Source organism: Onychostoma macrolepis, chromosome 20 (assembly GCF_012432095.1).
Source record: "Onychostoma macrolepis isolate SWU-2019 chromosome 20, ASM1243209v1, whole genome shotgun sequence".
Classification (NCBI taxonomy): Eukaryota; Metazoa; Chordata; class Actinopteri; order Cypriniformes; family Cyprinidae; genus Onychostoma; species Onychostoma macrolepis.
Genome location: NC_081174.1, coordinates 31,551,196 through 31,574,607, shown reverse-complemented (window position 1 = coordinate 31,574,607; position 23,412 = coordinate 31,551,196). Strand labels below are relative to the sequence as shown.

General features: G+C 35.0%; 1 protein-coding gene across 1 annotated transcript in view; it reads right to left on the bottom strand.

Annotated features, from left to right (window-relative positions):
- LOC131526565 (MAM domain-containing glycosylphosphatidylinositol anchor protein 2-like) overlaps positions 1-23,412 on the bottom strand; it is a 184,429-nt gene that overhangs the window by 42,875 nt on the left and 118,142 nt on the right. Inside the window, 2 exon segments of the mRNA XM_058754901.1 lie at positions 9,947-10,240; positions 21,656-21,985. Of these exon segments, the coding sequence (XP_058610884.1) occupies positions 9,947-10,240; positions 21,656-21,985 (624 nt within the window).

The window sequence follows — 23,412 nt, the reverse complement described above, 5'->3', positions numbered from 1 at the left end:
CTTTCTTTCAGGATTCTTTGATGAATAAAATGTTAAAAAGAATAGCATTTATTCAAAATAGAAATAGTTTGTAACAATATACACTACTGTTCAAAAGTTTGGGGTCAGTAATTTTTTTTTCTTTCTTTTTTTTTTAAATAAATGAATACTTTTATTCAGGATGTGTTAAATTGATACAAAGTGATATTAAAGACTTCTTTTGTTGGGAAAGATTTCTATTTTGAATAAATGCTGTTCTTTTTAATTTAATTCATCAAAAAAATCCTGAAAAAAATGATTACAAGTTTGAAAAAATATTAAGCAGCACAACGGTTTCCAACATTGACTATCAATCAGTATATTAGAATGATTTCTGAAGATCATGTGACACTGAAGACTGGAGTAATGATGCTGAAAATTCAGCTTTGATCACAGGAATATTACATTTTATTAAAATTTACATTTTAAAGTATATTAAAATAAAAAAAACTGGTATTTTAAATTGTAATAATATTTCACAATATTACTGTTTTTTTCCTGCATTTTTGATCAAATAAATGCAGCCTTTGTGAACTTCTTAAAAAACAAAAAACAAACAAAACATACTGATCACAAACTTTTGAACAGCAGTGTATGTAAATTGTGATTTTTCCTTGTGATTTTCTTTAAATTTTCATGTTCGCAGGAACTGCATGATGTCAACTTGAGGCATGCTACTGTAATCAGAGCTCTTCTGGATTTGCTGCATGACAAAGATTCTTTAAGAACTTAAATGTTTGTCACTTTTTTCATTATTCCATTAATATTATTTTTACTAGTTAGTGATTCATGTTATAATGATGATGTTCTAAAGTTCTGTTGTTCTTCCTGATTTTTCTTTCTTAGCTTGATGATTCTGAAGGACAGATTGATGATGCAAGGATACAAATCGTGATACAGAAAATTTATTTCAGAAAAAAAGTTTCTACATTCTAAAATAAATTTCCAAAATGGCATTATGTGTTATGTGTTTGTTTGTAAGCGCCAATACATTTTGATATATTTATTTAATTTATACATTCAGATTTAACTTAAATAAAAAACGACTAATCTGAGTTGCAACAACTCAAAAATAAGTTAATTAACAAAAAAGTTGTAAGTTAATTGCTATCAAAATGTATGAGTTAGGTTTCTCAGTACTTCAAGTTAAGAGTAATTAACATGAATGAGTACAACAAACTCAAAACCTAATAGTTCTGTTTGCTTAAATTTGGAGACATCATAACTTAAATTACCTCAAATTTCTTGGGTTTTCTCAACTTATTCGGGGTTTACAGTGTAGGATGTGGTTTCTTTTCACTAAAAATAAATAAAAGCTATTTAGAAATTTAAAAAAACAACAACAACAAACTAATAAAAATGACAAACACATGTCAAAATAACCAAAACTAAAATTAAAATGATGTATAAAAAATATGGAAATGCAAGCTAATTCAAAATGTAAATGAATACTATAATACTAAATAATAAAAAATCGAATCAAATCTGTATTATTAATATAAACTCTTTCCTGAGAGTAAGACATCAGAGTGGCGTGATCAGATGTGATGAGGACATGTATGTTCACAGGATTTATGATGTTGTTCTCTGCTCGGAGATATAAATCAGTGGCTCTGGATGTTTACTGTACTCAGACATTATGATCTTTCTGCTCAGGTCAATATCATCCTGCAGAAATGAGGCTCTTAAGATTTCAGTCCAGATTTACAGCACTGCAGCGAACAGAAGGAATCGGTCAGCTGCACCGATGCAGGAGGAGAAATCATTAAAACAATAACCTTCACTGCTCTTCATCACAGTTCTCTGACAGCTGTCAATCAATCAATCAATTAATCAATCAATCAGTGCAGACTCAGGACGTGATCTGAAGCTGTAAAATGCACAGGCTTTTCCAAACACAAGTTGGTCCTGAGTGACTCCATGGGTCCTATCATACACCCAGCGCAATGTGGCGCCAGGCATGATGCAAGTGTTTTTTGCTAGTTTCAGCCCGACGCAGTTATCATTTTCACGTCCTGCGGCACATTGTTTAAATAGCAAATGCATTTGTGCCCATTTGTGCGCTCATGGTCGTGCTGGTCTGAAAACGAGGTGTGTTCAGGCGCATTGTTGGCGCGTTGCTATTTTGAGGCAAATGAATAGACTGCACCATTGACCAACTAAAACCTGGTCTAAGGTCAATGGCGCAGTATTTATTTTTTTGTTATTTAAAGAGCGCGTTAGTAATATGCGCCTATAGGCGGGTCCACATCGCATGTACACTCTGCTTATTACACACCAAATATTAAAAATGAAAGGATTACAATGTAAAAGATTATTATTGTGTAGGCATAAATATAATATATAAGGCATACATAAATATAAAAATGCCTACATGCCATAATGGATAGTCATTACATGTATCAGAATTAGGCTACCTATTTGTTCGCGCACAAGCAGCTCCGTTTCCTCTCTGGAGACATGTTCAGTCTTTGCGCTTGCAAATTCTGCCGTGTAAATAGCAAATCTGCCGTGGTGCGAGCGCAACTGGCTCTTAAAGGGAATGGGAGATGAGACTCTGATTGCATTACTCATTAAGACTCATTACCCTTTTAGACCATGTGCCGGGTGCGCCGACCGTTTTTTCTGTCGTTAAACTAGCAAAAGTGGATTCGGACACGCCCTAAGTGCACCGTGCGCTTTAGACCATGCACTTTGATCAACTTTGATTGTTAAAATAGGGCCCCATGACTTACACTTACCAGAGGAGAGACAAAAAACACCAGAGAAACGGGCAAAAACTTCAGTAGCTAACTAGCTGTGTAAGCACAACTAACTCAACTAACTCAAACTCTATATGTCGGTATGTGCTGACAGCAGTGTTGTTACTGTTCATTTAAACTAAAACTATTAAAAACCCTTTTCAGTAACTGAAATAAAATATAAAAATTAGATGAAAAACTTCTGGCATCTAAGTGAAGTTAGACGCACATCAGTTTTCCGCTGAGGAGCCGAGATGGTGTGCCTCAGCCGTGCAGTGGTGGTACAGCAACTGTGGCGACGGGACGTAACCCCACACCAGTTGGGACAGAAGATAGGACAGGGCGGAGGAGCATCGGTTCTGGGAACCAAGGTCGATTGGGCCAGTATGGCGCCACTAAGAGGACCTACTCCTCGTCCTCCCAGACCTTGCACAAAGCCTGTGCGAGAAGGCTCACTGGCGGAAATGCATATTTCTGTAGGCCCCGAGGCCAGCTGTGTGCCAGTGCGTCCTTGCTGAGGGTCCCCTCAGACAGGGAGAAAAACAGCAGGCAGTGGGATGTGTCCGGAGAAGCAAACAGGTCTATCTGAGCATCCCCGAAGCATCTCCAAATCAGCTGGACTGTCTCGGGGTGGAGTCGCCATTCTCCCAGAAGGGCGGGCTGACGTGAGAGCTCGTCGGCTGCACGATTGCCCAAGGGGCAAGCGGCGTTCCTGAGATGGGCGACCCGGAGCTTCTGGATTATGCTCTTCAGGAGATGCTCTTTAGCCAGCTCCATGCTGCGGCCAGTGTGAAGGCTGCTGCTGAGGCCGAGCTGGAGGCGGAGGTGGAGGCAGCTGGAGGGCACCCTCAGCGACAAGCAGGCGGAGGGACTGCGGCCGGTGGTGGGGTGGAGACAGCAGCAGACCGCCGGGGCAGGATGTGATGGAACTCCTCCATCTGCTTCTGTGCAGCGGAGAACTGTTGGGCAAAGCTCTCCACCACTTTGCCGAATAGGCTGTCCTTGGAGGTAGGGGAGTCCAAGAAGCGATGCTTGTCGGCCTCTCTCATATCCGCCAGGGTCAGCCATAGGTGGTGCTCCTGGATAGCGTGCTGATAGCCCAAGCACAGGACACAGCGTTCGTGACCGTCAGACGGAGCCAGGAAGCCACCATATCCAGAAACGCACGAGTGGAAGGCCATCTTTAAAAAGACACCTGCACCGCTCGTGGAGCTCTTTTAGATTTGCTATTTTAGAAAATAAAGTGTTGAAGCGCCCAGGAGAGGTTGATGAGCTGCAGCACGCCGTCCAACCCGGAAGAATCAGCAGCACTGGATCGGTGACCCCCGCTGATGCACCATAACACCAACACACTCACTGTCTGTAGACACTCTCTCCGGTGACTGCACAAGCAGGAAGGCTTGGCTCCGAAGCGAAAAGCTGATGTGCGTCTGCACACGCTCTCCTTTTATACCCGCGCTGCGGGTCGGGGTGCGTGATGCAAAGCACGCACGCCAACTGTCATTGGCTTGTTTTGTTAACACTCGAAGGTGATTGGGCTCTCTGGTGAGATTTACCAATTGCGTCAGTCACTCTGATGTAACGTCGAACATGACTGACTGATGGGGAACTAAAATAACCAGAACTGAAACTGTACAGAAATATTTAACTAATTTTGTTAACTAAAATTAAAAATCATTTTCGATAACTGAAATAAAGATGGAATATCATAAAAATATTAAATGAAAAAAAAAAGAAGTAAATTAGAAATGTTCCCTTGGCACCTAAGTGAAATAAATATGTTTATGTTGAAGTATTAAAATTATTAAAATTAAAGCACAAATAAGTTAAAGCTAATAAATATTAGAAGTTATATTAGAAATAATAAATGCATATCAGAAGTATTAAAATTAAGGTAAAATGAAAAAATCAAGTAATACAGAAATATATATAAACATGACAATTAGTTTTGCTGACTAAAACTAAAGCTGTTAAAAATGAACTGAAAAAAAAGATTAAATAAAAATATTTATCAAAATAAAAAAACTTATGACAGTCAAAGTGAAATTCAAATAAATTAAAGCTAACAAATATATATATATATATATATATATATATATATATATATATATATATATATATATACACAAACTCACATAACACAACTGCTAAAATTTAATCTAAAAATAAATGAAAAATAAAATGTAAAAATAAAAGCTAAACATATTAAGAAATACTATAATAGCGTATGAATAATATTAAAATAACACTGACTGGATGCTGAACAGTCTGCATTAGTTTTAAACAACAGAACGATCCGCTGAACACTAGAGATGTAATGATATGAAAATTTCTCATCACGATTATAGTGACCTAATTTATCACGGTTATCAGTATTATCATGGTATTGTTAAAATGTGCTGGAAATGTTCAAAAAGTACCGACACATACATCGTTTCACCAAGTTTTGTATTTAAAATCAACAAACAATAAATAAAATGACTTTTTGTTTGCATAAACACTAAAACAATAACCAATGATGTCCGGATTTTAAATGACAACATGACTGACAACAGTTTATCTAATAGTATGTACGAAATGTTCATATAAAGCTTTGAAAACGTTTCATAAAAAGGTAAACCTCACATTTCAATGTTTAAAAAAGAAAAGGGTTAAGTCAAAATGATAACTGATTAATAAATGATTATATGTATTTTATCTGCTCCATAAATGCAGTATCTTACAAAAGTGAGTACACTCCTCACATTTCGGCAACCATTTTAGTGTATCTTCTCAAGGGACAATTTTATAGAAATGAAACTTGGATATATTTTAGAGTAGTCAATGTGCAGCTTGTATAGCAGTAAAGATTTACTGTCCTCTGAAAATAACTCAAGATATAGCCATTGTTATCAAAAAAGCTGGCAACAAAAGTGAGTACACTCTCCGTGATAACAGCTACACGTCGTTTAACCATGCAAGGCCACGTCCTATTCATCATGTTCATGTTTTTGTCTGCTTGACAGGACTATACAAATTTGTATATCTTATATTACAGCAGTTAAAATTTGGTGATTTGAGTACAGTTCTCTCATACTGACCACTGGATGTTCAACATGCAACAAAGAACTCTCTGAGGATTTGAGAATCAGAATCGTTGCTCTCCACAAAGATGGCCGAGGCTATAAGAAGATCAGTAACACCCTGGAACTGAGTTACAGTACAGTGGCCAGCGTCATACAGAGGTTTTCCAAGACGGGTTTCACTCGGAACGGGCCTCGCAAGGGTCGATCAAAGAAGTTAGGTCCTCATGCTGTGCTTCAGGTGCAGAAGCTGGCTTCGAAAAACAGACGTATGAGTTCTGCCAGCATTGCTTTAGAGGTTGCAGAAGCGGAAGGTCAGCTTGTCAGCGCTCAGACCATACGCCGCACACTGCAACAAGTCGGTTTGCACGGCCGTCGTCCCAGAAGGAAGCCTCTTCTGAAGCTGGCTCACAAAAAGCCTGCAAACAGTTTGCTGAACACAAGCTGTCCAAGAGCATGAATTACTGGAACCATGTCCAGTGGTCTGATGAGACTAAGATAGACGAGGCTGATCTGATGAGGGTCAGATGGTGTCCAGCATGTGTGGCGATGCCCTGGTGAGGAGTACCAAGAGAACTGTGTCTTGTCTACAGTCAAGCATGGTGGAGGTATCTTCATGGTCTGGTGCTGCATGAGTGCTGCTGGTTCTGAGCTGAGGTTCATTGAGGGAAACATGGATCCCAACATGTACTGAGACATTCTGAAGCCTTCAGAAACTGCGCCGAACGGCAGTTTTCCAACATGATAACGACCCCAAACACACCCCCAAGATGACAACTGCCTTGCTGATGAAGCTGAAGGTGAAGGTGATGGAGTGGCCAAGAATGTCTCCAGACCTGAACCCTACTGAGCACATGTGGGGCATTCACCATGTGTCTAACATCCAGCAGCTCCGTGATGTTATTATAGAGGAGTGGAAGAGGATCCCAGCAACAGCCTGCGCAGCTCTGCTGAACTCCGAGCCCAGGAGGATTAAAGCAGTGCTAGATAACAATGATGCCTCTACAAGATATTGACACTTTGGACACAGTTTTGACATGTTCACTTAGGGTGTACTTATTTTTGTTGCCAGTTATTTAGACAATAATGGCTGTATGTTGAGTTATATTTAGAGGACAGTAAATCTTTACTGCTATACAAGCTGCACATTGACTACTCTAAAATATATCCAAGTTTCATTTCTACAGTATTGTCCTTTGAGAAGATACACTAAAATCGTTGCTGAAATGTGAGGGGTGTACTCACTTTTGTGAAATACTGTAATTCTAGATACCTTATCCGAATTGTTTAAGTGTGTAGAATCCACATAAGCTTGTTTTTCATCAACCAGTAAAAGTGTACAGCAGGGCATGCAAATCCAGTCTGTTTTTAGTCCAGACAGAAACTGCACGCAGACTGAATGTGAATGTAAGTCTGTAAATCCACTCACTGACAGCAGGTGGCGCTTATGGAGCAGCATAATTACGAAACTACTCTGCTGCTGTGTAATTATGATCCCACTAAAAGATAACCATATAAAAGTAAAACAAAATGATGTTGAAAGCATCAAACTTGAGAATATATCTAGGATATATACAGTATACAGTACGCTAGACATATTCATATTAACTTTCTCATTTGAGTCAGAGTTATGAATATTTACTAAGCATCATGGCACTGAATCTCCAGACATGAGAAAATCATCTGACAAAATCAAGATTGCACAAAAAACAGCATGGTCCTCTGACACATCATCAGGAGCAGTGTTGGGGGTAATGCTTTACAAGTAACGTTGAGTTACGTAATCAGATTACTTTTTTAAAGTAACTAGTAAAGTAATGCATTACTTTTTAATTTAGGAGAAAATATCTGAGTTACTTTTTCAAATAATAAATAGTGTTGAACTTTCTTGTCCTGCATCATATTCTTCATGTGATTAGTTTGAGCTGCGCCCCTCTACTGTACAGATGTGAATTTACATTTCCTTCAGACTGAGGCGCATTCATTTCAGTTTTGGTGTGAAAGGGCTTTTACATTTGTAAAATAATAACTTTTTTATATTAAAAACAAACAAACAAACAAGCCCTGCCCAGATTTAAAAAGTAACTCAAAAGTAACGTAACACATTACTTTCCATAAAAAGTAATGTAATAAGTTACTTTTTTAGGGAGTAACACAATATTGTAATGCATTACTTTTAAAAGTAACTTTCCCCAACACTGATCATCAGTACTGTACTTCTTCTGAGTGCATGAAGAACACACACATCTGATGTATTCACACTCAGGAAAGCAATTTTCATGGAATTCTCACGTCGTCCTCAGCGGCGCCGGAGACTCTTTATCTCTCAGCGTGATTTACACCACAAACACAACGACCTCCAGCACACCTCCAGCTCCCTGAAGACCTTCAGACCCACGCCAAGCGCCTAAACGCTCACTGCGAATCTGACTGAGTTTCAGCGTGTTGGTTTCATTTTCAAGTTATAATGGATGTGATTATGTGTGGCATCTTGAGACTCATTCAAAACACAGCCTTAGGGAAAATGTATTTGCTTGTGCAAAAAACTCACTGATAACTACCTGGAACGATTTGGCCAGTTTCTATTTGAGTAAAAAAAAAATAGTGTTGAATTACTTCAAGCTCGACATGCATCTTAAACATGATGCAGTGCCAGAAGTTTGTGTTCTGAATGTGTAAATGCATGTGTTGTATCTATTTATTGATTATATTTAGAAATGACATTTTTTAAAAAGGTTTTACCATGTTGACAGCACAAAAACACAGTAAATCTGCCCGCTAAAAATATATATTAAAACATATTTTAGCAAAGCATTTTGAGCTTGATTTTTTTTTTGTATATTTTGAAATATATGTAAACATATATGTTTCTAGCGTATGGTTATATTTACATATGCTATGGACAACAAATTAAGTTTTTATTCAAATGAAAATATATGAAGGAAAAATATTTTCAAAGGCTTTAAAATATATATATATTGAAAATAAAATATATTGAAAGAGAATATATATTTTTACATAAATATATTTTAGTATTTTTAGAAATATAAATATACATTTATATTTTTAAACTATATTTTAAAAATATAAAACAATTCACAAAAATACATTTATATATATATATTTTTTACAAATAATATTTTTAAAATGTATTTTGGTAAAACTATTTTTGACCTGTTTTTTTTTTTGTATATTTTAAAATATATTTTAAAAATATATATTTTTGCCATATGGGTATGTTCACACAGAGGGCAAAATGTATTTTTACATCCTTTTAAAAATATATTATTTTTTTTTTTAAATACATTTTTAAAAATAACAAAATGGCCAAAAATATATTCATAGAAAACATATTCAAATAAAGATATTTTGAACATATTTTAGTAAATATATTTTTGTATATTTTGATATATATTTTAAAAAAATTAAATATATTGAAAATGAAAACAAATCTAAAATATATATATTTTTTGGTGTATGGGTATGTTCACAGTTGGTCTGACCTGTTTTTTTTTTTTTTTGTATATTTTGAAATACATTTAAAAAATATATATTTTTGCCATATGGGTATGTTCACATGTGGAGGGCAAAATAAATTTTAACATCGTTTTAAAAATATATTTTATTTTTAAAATATATAACGAAATGGCCAAAAATATATATTTATAGAAAATATCAAATGTGTGTGTAAAAAAGTTATTAAAGTTTTCCAAATTAATTTCTTAGCAATGCATGTTACTAATCAAAAATTAAGTTTTTATATATTTACAGTAGGAAATTTACAAACTATCTTCATGGAACGTGATCTTTACTTAATATCCTAATGATTTTTGGCGTAAAAGAAAAATGGATACCCATACAATATATTGTTGGCTATTGCTTCAAACATACCTGTGCTGCTTATGACTGCTTTTGAGCTCCAGGGTCACACACACACACACATATATATATATATATATATATATATATATATATATATATTTAATTTATTTATATCTTTTTTCTTGTAAATGTATCTTGTTTCAAGAGTCGTTTAGAATTTTCATTTTAAAATGACTTGATTTTGCCGAGAAGGGTTTGATTTAATGAACACTGGTTGTGTTACAGGCGTTGAGAGGCACTTACAGCGCACGATGAGCTCGATCACAGCTTCTCTGGGCTTGACGTTGAAGCCGTTGAACTGGCTGGTCTGGCAGCGGTAGGAACCGCTCATCTCGCGCGACACGTTGACGATGCGCAGAACACCGTCGTAGCTCTCCGTCTGCATGCTGCCGTCTGGCATCGGCACCTCCTTATCCGCCCGAGACCACAGGATGATGGGCTTGGGTTTCCCTGAAACAAGGCACTCCAGCTCCACCGTCTCGCCCTCCCGCGCCGCCAGAGGAGACTTGCCCCGCGGCACGGTCAGGTTCGGAGGAACTAAGAAAGAGAAAAACAGAGGAGGGACTGATACGGGGCTCTAGAAAGGCAGCAGACGGGGCCGCGCAGGACGGTCAATGCGTGAGCGTGTGTTTGTCAGCGAAACACGGCTGGATTCGGGATGGAAAACCAAATGAGCAAAGGATGGAAAACAAGTCCAACAAACAGCATCAGAAATACCAGCAGTAACGTCACTTAATGCCTTAAACAATTCCCCAACAGTGCTTACATTAAAAAGACCACAACTCACAAATGCATTGTTTTATAATTTACGACATGAATGTCTCTGGTTACTATGCAAAGACCTTCTGACTGAACAAGTGATGCTTATATGGAGGGCGAAATATTTTTTTTTAATTAAATTTTAATTAAATTAAATTTTTTTTACATTTTTTCTTTAAATATTTTAGTTAAATTTTATTTCAAATAATACAAATATTTTTATGTTGCCTTGGCAACTAGCTGAAATAAAACAAGTTTAAGCTTTTTATGTTTCATTTCATTTTTTATTTTATTTTTTATTTTATTTAATTAAAAACATTTTTATGTTGAAATAACTGAAATAAAAAAGGCTGATAGAAATAGCTGAAATAAAATAAGTTTAAGCTTTTTATGTTTTATTTTATTTTTTTTTAAATAATACAAATATTTTATGTTGCCTTGGCAACTAGCTGAAAAAAAAGTTTAAGCTTTTTTATATTTTGTTTTAGTTTATCTTGTATTTTATTTCAAATAATGAAAATGTTATATTGCAACTAATTGAATTAAAATAAGTTTAAGTATTTTATATTTTACTTTTATTTATTTCAAATAATGATAAATATTTTTGTGTTGCTTTGACAACTACTTAAAATAAAAAGAATTCAAATAAAACAAGTTTTTATATTTTATTTAAATTTTTGTATTGTATCTCTAATAATGAAAATATTTTTTTGTTAAGTTTACTTTGTAACGTTTAATTTGAGTCATTTTTATTTAATTTCCAATGAGTTAAAAAAAATATATATATATATATTAACTAGGCGAAATAAAATAAGTTTTGTTTTTAATATTTTATTTTAGTTCCTTTTATTTTCTCATGATGTTGTTTACTTACTAGTCCAGGTCTTTTCGAGCTTGCAAACTCTGCAGATGTGCTCAGACACAGAGACAGTGTTTCTGAGGCTCAGCTGAAGGGAATTAAATTGTCTTCCGCTGTCTTTTGTACTATAGTTTCTATCGGTATAAACACAGTAAACTGCAGAAATCCTTCAGCTGTCAGTGTTCGTGAGGAGATAAAAGCACCGCGCTCAGAACTGAAGCCTCGACGCGTCTGACCAGACAAAAAGAAATAAATAAATAAAGGAGCAGACGAGGGAAATGACATCACGTCTGCATCGCCATGGCAACACATCAGCCCATCACAGCCAGCGCTCAGAGATTCACATACGAGTTCAAACATCAAGACATTTCACACACACCTCAAAACATGTGAACATTAGAAAACTCAAGCACATCATGACAACTAAATATTATTATAGATACTGTAATAATGTGCAATAATCTAAGAATTAAAAATATGCCTAATGTCCCTAAAAACAGCCTTCATTTCCTTTCTGTGCAATATTATATACTACTTCTTGTTTTTTTGCTTTTATGTGCCAAAACATCTTATTTTTTCCATAATTGTACAATTATTGACTTTCATCATTAATGTAATATAATTTCTTACCTATATTAACATAAAAAATACTGTAATTTAAGGTTTTTTAAACAATGAATGAACGAACAAGTAAATAAGTAAGTAAATAAATTAATTAATGTAACTGAAAAAAAAACTAATATAAAAAATATATATGTAAATAAAAATACTGTAATAAATTATTTGTAAAACAGACTAAAATGAATGAACGAACAAATAAATAAATAAATAAATGTTTGGGTATTTGGAATAAAATGTTTCACCATGTAATTGCCATAAAAATGCCAAAATAACTAATATAAAAAATAAATAAAAATACTATAATATATTGTTTAAATAAATAAAGAATTGAATGAATGTAACGGGAATGTTGGCATATTTAGATTCACCCAGATGTGACTGTTTTCCGATTGGGTCCTTCAGGTGTTTTTGCTGAAACTATCTGATCCTTCTAGGATTGAATCTGTCCCATTACACCCCAATCCCTGATCCTGGATCCTCTCAGAGCAGAAGCCGGGAATACTCAGGGTTATTTACAGCGTAAAGCATCTGCTAGAGCTCAATGAGAAAACATGAGGACACACAGAGATAGTAATGCTGGGTAATTGTGATACAGGATCCTGTCGTCAAAAAACTAAAAGATGATAAAACCACAGACAGAACGAACGGCCCTCCAAACCTCCTTCACACCTTCATGAACACAGTCCATCAATCCTCGCGTTACATAAAACCACACTCTTATAGAATAGTTCAACCCAAAAAATTAAATATCCTCATCCTCAGTTCATCTGAGATCAGGATGAGTTTGTTTCTTCATCAGGTTTGTAGAAATGTGTCTCTGCATCAGTGTCTCAGCAATGGATGCTCTGCAGTGAATGGGTGCCGTCAGAATGAGAGTCTGATAAAAACATCACAATAATCCACAGCACTCCAGTCCATCAGTTAACATCTGGAGAAGACAAAAGATGTTTTTAACTAAAATATGAGTATATAATCCATAATAACTCTTCCTCCAGTGAAAAAGTGCATCTCCTGTCGTCTCTCACATCAACATCCAGCCGCATAATTCTGTGCAGATTTCTCTCCTGATTCAGACCAGAACACTTTTTCGTTATTATGGATCATCAGCTAACAGGGAATGTTCTCAGAACGTTCTGACAAGGTTCTTTCAACGTTATGAACAAACGTTCCTCCAGTAACATTGATGAAACGTTCGTTCAAAGGCATTTGTTTTTTGTTTTTAAATAATGTTCTCAAAATGTTAACACAAAAATATTATTTTAACATTGTTCATGGAACGGCTTTTTCTGAAGCATTTTGAATGAGAGAAATGAGAAAAATTTCAGAGAACATTCAAAAGTAACGTTTCCATGTAAAGTTTGAAAAATGATACAATGATACGTTTCCTTGACATTTGCATAACCAAGATTTATCTGATTTTTAAAACATTTTAAAAACTGCATGTTTTGAAAATATAATTTGAACGTTTTCACAACTGAATGGGAACATTAAGAAAACATTCTCATTAAAAAAAATTAAGAGAACATTTTTTGTTAACTAGAATTATGAACTCGTATTTGAGTTAAAAACGTCTTAATGCTGGATTTGTCTCAGCTTTTGTCTTCTCCAGATGTTAACTGATGGACTGGAGTGCTGTGGATTATTGTGATGTTTTTATCAGACTCTCATTCTGACGGCACCCATTCACTGCAGAGCATCCATTGCTGAGACACTGATGCAGAGACACATTTCTACAAACCTGATCATCAAATTTGAATTCTTGGAGTAAATCATGAGGCTCGGCTCTAGATAAGATGCTCATTTATGGCATGATGGACAAACAACATCTCACAAGCTCCGGATCATTAAGAGCTTCCTTTGTTTCACAGCAGCAGATAAATTAAGTGAAAGTGAAAGCAGAGAGAACTAATCGTTGGGATTTGGCGCTGTGATAAAGCCAGGAGTCGCGCTAAAGGACGAGGCAAGCGTGAGGTTGATTGAAGGCCGCTATCTGAGCCGCTCTGGCCGTCCTCTCCGAGTCCTCATTATCACAGCACATTTCAATGAAACGACTAATGCAAAGATTAATTGCTCAGCGGTAGATAGAAGCGTCCAGCTCTCTCTCTCTTGCGCTACGGCTTCATTAACGCGCGAGCAGAATGAAGATCGATTGTGTTTAAGGCCCGCGCGTTTCGTCAGTATTTAATCCTTCTGCTATCGGAGGAGAAAATCTCGGCACACGCCTCCTGAATAAATCATTAACTGCTCTGCTTCAACTAAAGAAGCGAATCTAGCGGCTAATGAGCGAGAAAAACACTGGTTTGTGTAAGAAGAGGAAAAATTACGAGCAGGGTCATAACTAAATCTGAAACTATTATAAAATTGTTTGACTTGAAATAAACAATAACTGAAATAAAATAAAATAAAATATAAAAAACAAACTTATTTTATTTCAGCCAGTTGCAAAGGCAACATTTCTTATTTTGTTTAGTTCAACTTGAAATATAACAAAAATAAAAAATTACTTGGTTAACTCAAATTAAAGCGAAAACAGAAAATATAAAATGTTACATATATTTAAAAAATAATTAGTAATATGAAAAAACCAAAATGTCAAAATTCTAAATTCAATTACAAATGTATATCAGTGATACTAAAATGTGTCAGTCTGTAATATAATACATCATCTTATTTATTCTTCTCTTTTCTTCTTATTTGTTTTTAATTGCATTTTAAATTTATTTATTTATTTATTTGTTTGCATTTGTTATGGATGACCAAACTTGCAGAAATTAAATAATTATAATAATAATAATAATAATAATAACAACAATAATAATAATGAAGGAATAAAGGAATACATGACTTGATAAAAGACATAATTCATTTTTAATAAAAATTTAACCTTAATTGATTTGTATTACTTTTTATTTTATTTATTATTTACTGTATTTATTTATATTCTTTTTAAACTTTCATTCATTTTTAAAAATATTAATTTATTTGTTTGTTGACTTTTCTTATTGGCTTAAACTGACCTATTTATTTATTTAAAGAAAACTTTAAATAAAAAATAAATAAGAAATGAATGAATAAATGAAAATTAACAAATAATTATAAAATAAAAATAATTATAAAATAAAAATAATATAAAATGAATGAATACATGATTAAATACATAAATTATATTATAAATGAAATAAATAAACTAATATAAAATAAAAATAAAATGATAAATAAATACAAAATGTTAATAGATGTACTTTTTTTTGTAAAGCACTTTTAATCATAATTGTGTATGAAATGTGCTGTATAAATAAAGTAGTGTTGCTTTGCCAGAGCGGAGCTGATTCGTCCAGTAATGTCCAGATCTCTGTCAGTCTGGCAGCATTTCATTAGATGGACTGCAGGAAGGAGGTGTGTTTGGCTCAAGCGCTGAATGATCTGGGCTCGTTCTCACTCCAAACATCTCCACAGCGTGAATCCCTGGCAAACGTGTGGCGTAATCTCCTCTAAACGCTTTTATTAGGAGCTCTAATGGGTTCTTCAGAAGCTCCTGATCCTGAGAGCAGATCACAGAAACAACGACGACGACACGGATTCATCCCGAACCCGAACCCAAACAAAACTGACCTACTGCTGTGGCCCTTAGAAAGCATAAACAAACAAACAAACAAATAAATCAAAACTACTATAAATGAATAAAAATAAATATAAAATAAAAATTAAATAATCAATAAATTATTATTTCTTAAATAAATAAACAAACAAACAAATAAATAAATAACTCAATACTACTATAAATGAATAAAAATATATATAAAATAAAAATTAAATGATAAATTATTTTTATAAATGAATGAATGAATGAATGAATAAATAAATAAAATAAAAATAATTTATAAATAAATAATTATTTAGAAACAAACATCACAAAACTGAGCACTGCTGTGGTCTTTAGAAAACTAAAATAAAATAAAATTAGAACATTAAATGAATGAATAAATCATCTCTATTATAAATGAATGCATAACAAATTAATTATAAATAAATTACTTTAATGCATAATTCTATTTAAAGAAATTACTTAAATATATAATATTATAAACAAATGTCACAAAACAGACATTAAATTATATTTAAAATAGATTTATAAATTACATTATAAACAAACAACATTTAATTATACAACAAAATGAATTCATTATAAACAAATAAAATATATTATTTCTAAATAAATAAAATAAAATACATTATATCATAAAATAAATATAAAATAAACATTAAATCATAAATAAAATAAATAATATAATATTTTGAAAGAAAGAAAGAAAGAAAGAAAGAAAGAAAGTGATTATGAATGAATAATTAAATAAGATGCACCCATATAGACGTATAAACAAATTTTACTCAGTTTTCCCTCTTAATTCCTGTTCCTATAACAAGATCATCTTTCAGAAAAATGTAATATCTTGATTCTGAACACCAGACTTTCAGCTCATCGACTAGTCCTGTGGTCTTAATGGCCAAAGGAACAAGATAAGACGAATATCTGCTATATCAGCCAGCCCTAAATCAGACTAACAATGCAAAAATTCATATGCAAACCAATATACTGTGCATCCCCCCCAAAAAAATAAATAAAATACTAAAAAAGACAGATATAAAGCACATCATCTTCCTATAGTTCTGCAACACAACAAAAGAACATAAATTGAGCTCAGTGCGGCTCTCAGAGAAGCTGAGATGCATTAATATAAGAGACTCTCTACTACAGCGCCTATAATTAAATAGAGGCTTTGATCAGAGTTAACGACACTCTTGTTTTTCCGCTCTGATGGCAATAAGTGCACACTATGATGAACACTTACATTCACCTCCAAACCAAGCACTAATGACGGAACGAGCACACAGCTGTGATGGACAGCGCTAAGATTATCTTCTTCTAACAACGCAGGAGTCAGTGTTTAATGCAGAGAGATGCTAATCAATGCAATTAACTGCAACCGGCTAAAGAAGAGCATAATGAATGAGAGTCACACCTGAAGTCAAGGTCAGCTTTCTGATATTCTCAGATCATGCTGCTCACTCTCTGAGTCATGACGATTCATTACCAGCTTGTTCATTTAATGCTGTAAGCATTTGTGGTCATACAAAAAATGTAAAAATAAATAAGTAAATAAATAAATAAATAACTTTTGAACAAATTAACAAAAATAAACAAATAATAGTTTTTAATAAAAATAAATAAATAATGAATTGATAAATAAATGAATAAATAAATAAATGTAAAATTTTAAATAAATACAAATACAATAAATAAACTATATAAAATAATTATATAAATATATATAAAATAAAATTTTGAATAAATATAAAAATAATTAATGAATAGTTTTTATAAATGAATGAAAATAAACAAATCAATATAAAATATAATTTGAATTGTAAGTAAATAAGTGTTATTATAATGAATGAATGACTAAATGAATAAATAAATAAATATAAAACAACTTTAAACAAATAAATAATTAAAAATTTAATTTTGAAAAAAAAATAAATGATTAAAAAATATTATGAATCAATAAAAAGTTAACACTATTATAAATAAATAAATTAATGTATTGTGAATTAATTAAAATTAAATAAAATTGTAATTATAAATACATAAATTACATTACATTATAATAAATTACTAATGCTTTAGGACATTCGGCTCTGGAGAGTTTCTGAAACCAGAGCAAGAAGTGAACTGAAACTCTGAACCCAATCATTAATCTGAATATAATTTTACAAGTAAAGGATTTCTTCTCGCTGTGGTTTCTGAAGGTTTAACAATCACTGTTGGTCCTGATGACTGAGGATCGATCCGATGATCTGAGATGAGTGCATGATAATGAAAAACCACACAGGACTCACTGATCAACTGAGACTGAGACTGATTACACACCAACCACACGGGAAAATAACACCTGATCAAACTGCACTAACTTAAATATGCATTTTACACTTGAAATACATGAATAATTACATTTTATTATAAACAGATCAACCAATTTAATTTTAAATGAATAAAATTGTAATTTTGTCATGAATAACTACAATGAATGAACAAACAAATATATATATATATATATATATATATATATATATAAATAATACAATTCAACTAAATAAAATAAATAAATTTAAACTTACAATGTGATGTGTATAGTGTGTGTGTGTGTGTGTGTGTGTGTGAGTATAGTGTGTGTGTGTATATCTGTGAGTATTGTGTGTGTGTGTGTGTGTGTGAGAGAGACAGTGTATAGTGTACCTGTTTTTCTATTCAGGTGGGGACACAGACTCATGGGGACTCGTGTCACGGTGGGGACCTAAATTGAGGTCCCCACGGGTAAACAAGCTAATAAATCACACAGAATGAAGTTTTTTTAAAATCTAAAAATGCAGAAAGTTTCCTGTAAGGGGTAGGTTTAGGTGTAGGGTTGGTGTAGGGCAATAGAATATACGGTCTGTACAGTAGAAAAAGCATTACGCCTATGGAGAGTCCCCACAAGGATAGCAAACCAGACGTGTGTGTGTGCAGTGTGTGTGTGTGTGTGTGTGTTTGTATGTGTGTGTGTGTGTTTGTATGTGTGTGTGTGTGTGTGTGCACGTTTTTTTGAAAAGTCAGGACATAGATGTGTATAATGACAAAGGTATGGCAGGTATTACAAGGTGAAGGTGACATCTCAGGACATTGACCCATGTCCCCACTTTTCAAAACGCTTATAAATCATACAGAGTGAGGTTTTTTTGGGGAAAGTTGAAATGCACAGTCTCCTGTAAGGAGTAGGTTTAGGTGTAGGGTTGGTGTAGGGCAATAGCACATACAGTAAGTACAGTATGAAAACCATTACGCCTATGGGATGTCCCCACTTTTCACAAAAAAACGAACATGTGTGAGTATAATGTGTGAGTGTGTGTGTGTGTGTGTGTGTGTGTGTGAGTGAGTGTATAGTAAGTTATCTTCCTGATTTATCTCAATTCCTCAGCATATCCAATAGCTCAGAAAAACTTGATGATGTAACAGAAACTATGGACTCTCTCTTTTCTAGAATTTTAGATATGGTTGCTCCTTTACGCTTAAAGAGGAATAAGGATAATAGTTTGACACCGTGGTATAATGAGCACATTCGTGCCCTAAAGAGAGCAGCCTGGAAAATGGAGCGCAGCTGGAGGAAAACAAAACTAGAGGTATTCCGTATCGCATGGCAGGCAAGTACCCTATCCTACAGAAAAGCATTAAAAACTGCTAGATATGATTACTTTTAATCTCTTTTAGAAGAAAACAAACATAACCCCAGCTATTTATTCAATACAGTGGCTAAATTAACAAAAAATAAAGCAACAGCAGGCATTGACATTTCCCAACAGCACAGCAGTAATGACTTTATGAACTACTTTAATTCCAAGATCAATACTATTAGAGATAAAGTTGTAACCATGCAGCTGTCAGCTACAGTATCGCATCAGATAGTGGACTATAGACGCCCTGAGGTACAATTCCACTCATTCTCTACTGTAGGAGAGGAAGAATTGTTTAAACTTGTTAAATCATCTAAACCAACAACATGCATGTTAGACCCTATTCCATCTAAACTACTAAAAGAGGTGCTTCCAGAAGTCATAGATCCTCTTCTGACTATTATTAATTCGTCATTCGTCAAAGATACTAGAAAAGGTTGTCTCCTCACAATTATATTCATTCTTAGAGAAAAATGGTATCTGTGTGGATTTGCAGTCAGGATTTAGACCATATCATAGTACTGAGACTGCTCTCATTAGAGTCACAAATTACCTGCTTCTATCATCTGATCGTGGTTGAATCTCTCTATTAGTGCTACTGGATCGTTCGATCGTCGTTCGACACTATCGACCACAACATTCTTTTGAATAGACTAGAAAACTTAGTTGGCATTAGTGGAAGAGAATTAGCATGGTTTAAATCGTACTTATCTGACCGCCATCAATTCGTGGCAGTGAATGAAGGTATCATATCGATCACAAGTGCAGTATGGAGTACCTCAAGGCTCAGTACTAGGGCCGTTACTTTTCACGCTTTACATGTTACCCTTGGGAGACATTATCAGTAGACATGGTGTTAGCTTTCACTGTTATGCTGATGATACTCTATATTTCTTCGCGGCCCAGTGAAAGTAATTTCTTACTGCTAAATTCTGAAAAAATAGAGGTGTTAATCATCGGACCTAAAACCTTTGCATGTAATATTCTAGAACGCTGTCTAACACTTAATGGCTGCTCTGTCAATTCTTCGTCATCAGTTAGGAACCTAAGTGTGCTATTTGATAGTAATCTTTCCTTTGAAAGCCACATTTCTAGCAGTTATAAAATTGCATTTTTCCATCTCAAAAATACATTTAAATTGCGACCTATGCTCTCAATGTCAAATGCAGAAACGTTAATTCATGGGTTCATGACCTCAAGGTTAGATTATTGCAGTGCTTTATTGGGTGGTTGTTCTGCATGCTTAATAAACAAACTCCAGTTGGTCCAAAATGCAGCAGCTAGAAGTCTTACTAGAACCAGGAAGTATGACCACATTAGCCCGGTTCTGTCAACACTGCACTGGCTCCCTATCAAACATTCTATACATTTTAAAATCTTGCTAATTACCTATAAAGCCCTGAATGGTTTAACACCTCAGTACTTAAGCGAGCTCTTATTGCAATATAGTCCTCCACATCCGCTGCGTTCTCAAAACTCTGGCCATTTCAAAATACCTAGAATATAAAAATCAACTGCGGGCGGCAGATCCTTTTCCTATTTAGCACCCAAACTCTGGAACAATCTACCTAACATTGTTCGGGAGGCAGACACACTCAGTCAGTTTAAATCTAGATTAAAGACCCATCTCTTTAACCTGGCTTACACATAACACACTAACACATTTCTAATATTCAGATCCGTTAAAGGATTGTAAGGCTGCATTAATTAGATCAACTGGAACCGGGAACGCTTCCCATAAGACCCAATGTACTTGTTACATTGCAAGAAGAATGGCATCTACACTAATATTAATCTGTTTCTTTCTTATTACGAGGTCAGTGTAGCCACCCGATCCACTCCGTATCCAGCCCAGATGGTGGATCAGGACCCAGAGATGACCTCTATAGCCCTGAACGTCAGCAGAGATCAGGACAACTAGATGACCCCCAGGGACAGATCCCCAGTGAAGACCTTGTCTCCTAGACGGCCATCGGGACAAGAACTCGGGAACCAGATGAGTCCTCTGCACAATCTGACTTTGCTGCAGCATGGAACAACCTGCTGGTTCATCTGGTCAGAGGAGAACTGCCCCCCCTGACTGAGCCTGGTTTCTCACAAGGTTTTTTTCTCCATTCTGTCACCGATGGAGTTTTGGTTCCTTGCTGCTGTCGCCTCTGGCTTGCTTAGTTGGGGACACTTAATTTCCAGCGATATCGTCAACTTGATTGCACAGATACTATTAGAACTGAACTGACATGGATGATGAAATCACTGAATTCAATGATGAACTGCCTTTAACTGAAAATTGAGTGCTTACTATTGCTTTTGCATTACCGACACACTATTTTCCTATTTGATACTGTAAAGCTGCTTTAACACAATCTGTATTGTTAAAAGCGCTATATAAATAAATGTAAGCAAAAAAGTATAGTGTGTGTATGTATGTGTGTGTGTGTGAGACTCACCAGTGGTGGAGGAGATGTTGACGTCGATGCTGATCTCAGGGATGGCTCCTCCTCTGAGCGCTGCTACACAGGTGTAGGTTCCGAAGTCGGTGAACTTGAGGTCGATGATGTCGAGGTTGGTGGTTGCGGGTGAGATGTCGGGGTCGGTCTGCGTGATGACCATGCGCTCAGAGCTGCGTAGCGCCCTTCCGTTCTTCAGCCAGCTGAACTGCAGCTCCTCGGGTGGGGTGGCCTCCACCTGACACGAGATCTTCACCTCGCGGCCGATCTGGATGTTGTCGTCGTTGTGGTACGGGTCCGGAGTGATCCAGAAACGGCCCTTCTTCAGTGCTGAGCAAACACAGAAACTCACCCGTAAAACAACTGACTCACCAGCTCTTAAAAATAAAGCTTCCAAACACGCTGATCCATTCAGTAATGAACCGAGTGATTTACTGAATCATTCACTCAAACAATTTGCTTAAACACACTGATCTGTTCAATAAGGAAATGAGTGATTCTTTGAGTCATTCACACAAATGATTTATTTAAACATGCTGATCTGTTCAGCTATGAAACGAGTGATTCTTTGAATTATTTGCTCAAATAATTTGTTCACTCAATTGATTACTGATTAATGATACACTCATATCTCTGATGCTGTTGTGTTTCTGCATGAATCTGCCATCGCTGCAGTTTTCTATAAAACACAGTCCTAATAAAACATCACAAATAATTTGGTCAAGATGGCATATAATTGCTTGAAGTAAATAAATAAATCCAATTTCTCTTCAGGGCAAAATATTCCAATTAAGTTTAGTGCTCATGTGTCCACCGCGCTCAGCAAACACACACTAGACAGTGCACTGCACTACAAAGAGCCGTTACACCATCACAAACACAAGCCAAGCACGTTAATCTTCCATGAGATGCGGCGCATGAACACAGCTTTCCCATCTAGGCGTGGGGTTTAACGCAGCGGGACGGAGCAGAAGGAAACAAGGACGATCCTTCACAATCACAGACGCATTACTGATGACTGAACACAGAAACATGTGCGCTTCCAGAGCAGGTAAAAGCAGACCCTCCTGATGCTAATGTAGTGTCGTCCGCCGTGGCTCAAAGAACGTAACGCAGACTTGGAGTTTTGATGCCAGAAGAATAGATTTTATTCAACAGGAATAAAACCGAAGCTCTCTGCAGAAAGGCTTCCTGAATGTCTTTCGGCTTTGATATTTATACATGGTTTTAAGGCGGGCTTCTATACATTAAGCCATATATATACAATTCTACATTTCACTTGCGTATGTAATTCTATCTCTCTCTTGGGAGAAAAGACCATCTAGACTTTGTTATGGTCAGGGGAAAAAGCCCCCTCCTCATTTTTTCCAGATGTGTCTGCCACGTAGGCACCTTTGCACAGAGGCCTTAGAATATAATGGGAGATTACATAGATATATTAATGGCAAGATTCACATTGATTATACTTGATTAATTCAGATCCTCAACAATAAAAATCTTCTTCACTAATGATGCAGCTAATGCAGCTCACACAGCCTCAATAATGCAGATCATACTCAAGAACTACTGCTTCAAACTCACATTATCACCAATGAGAAAAACAACATTCACAAAACTCACAAGAACCTGTATGGTGCACATTTCACAGCCAAAGAAATAAAATTACTCCTTGAGAAAATTTTTTGTTCATTCATTCATTCATTCATTCATTCAATTTATTTGCTTATTTGCATTGTGACATTTAATAAATATATACT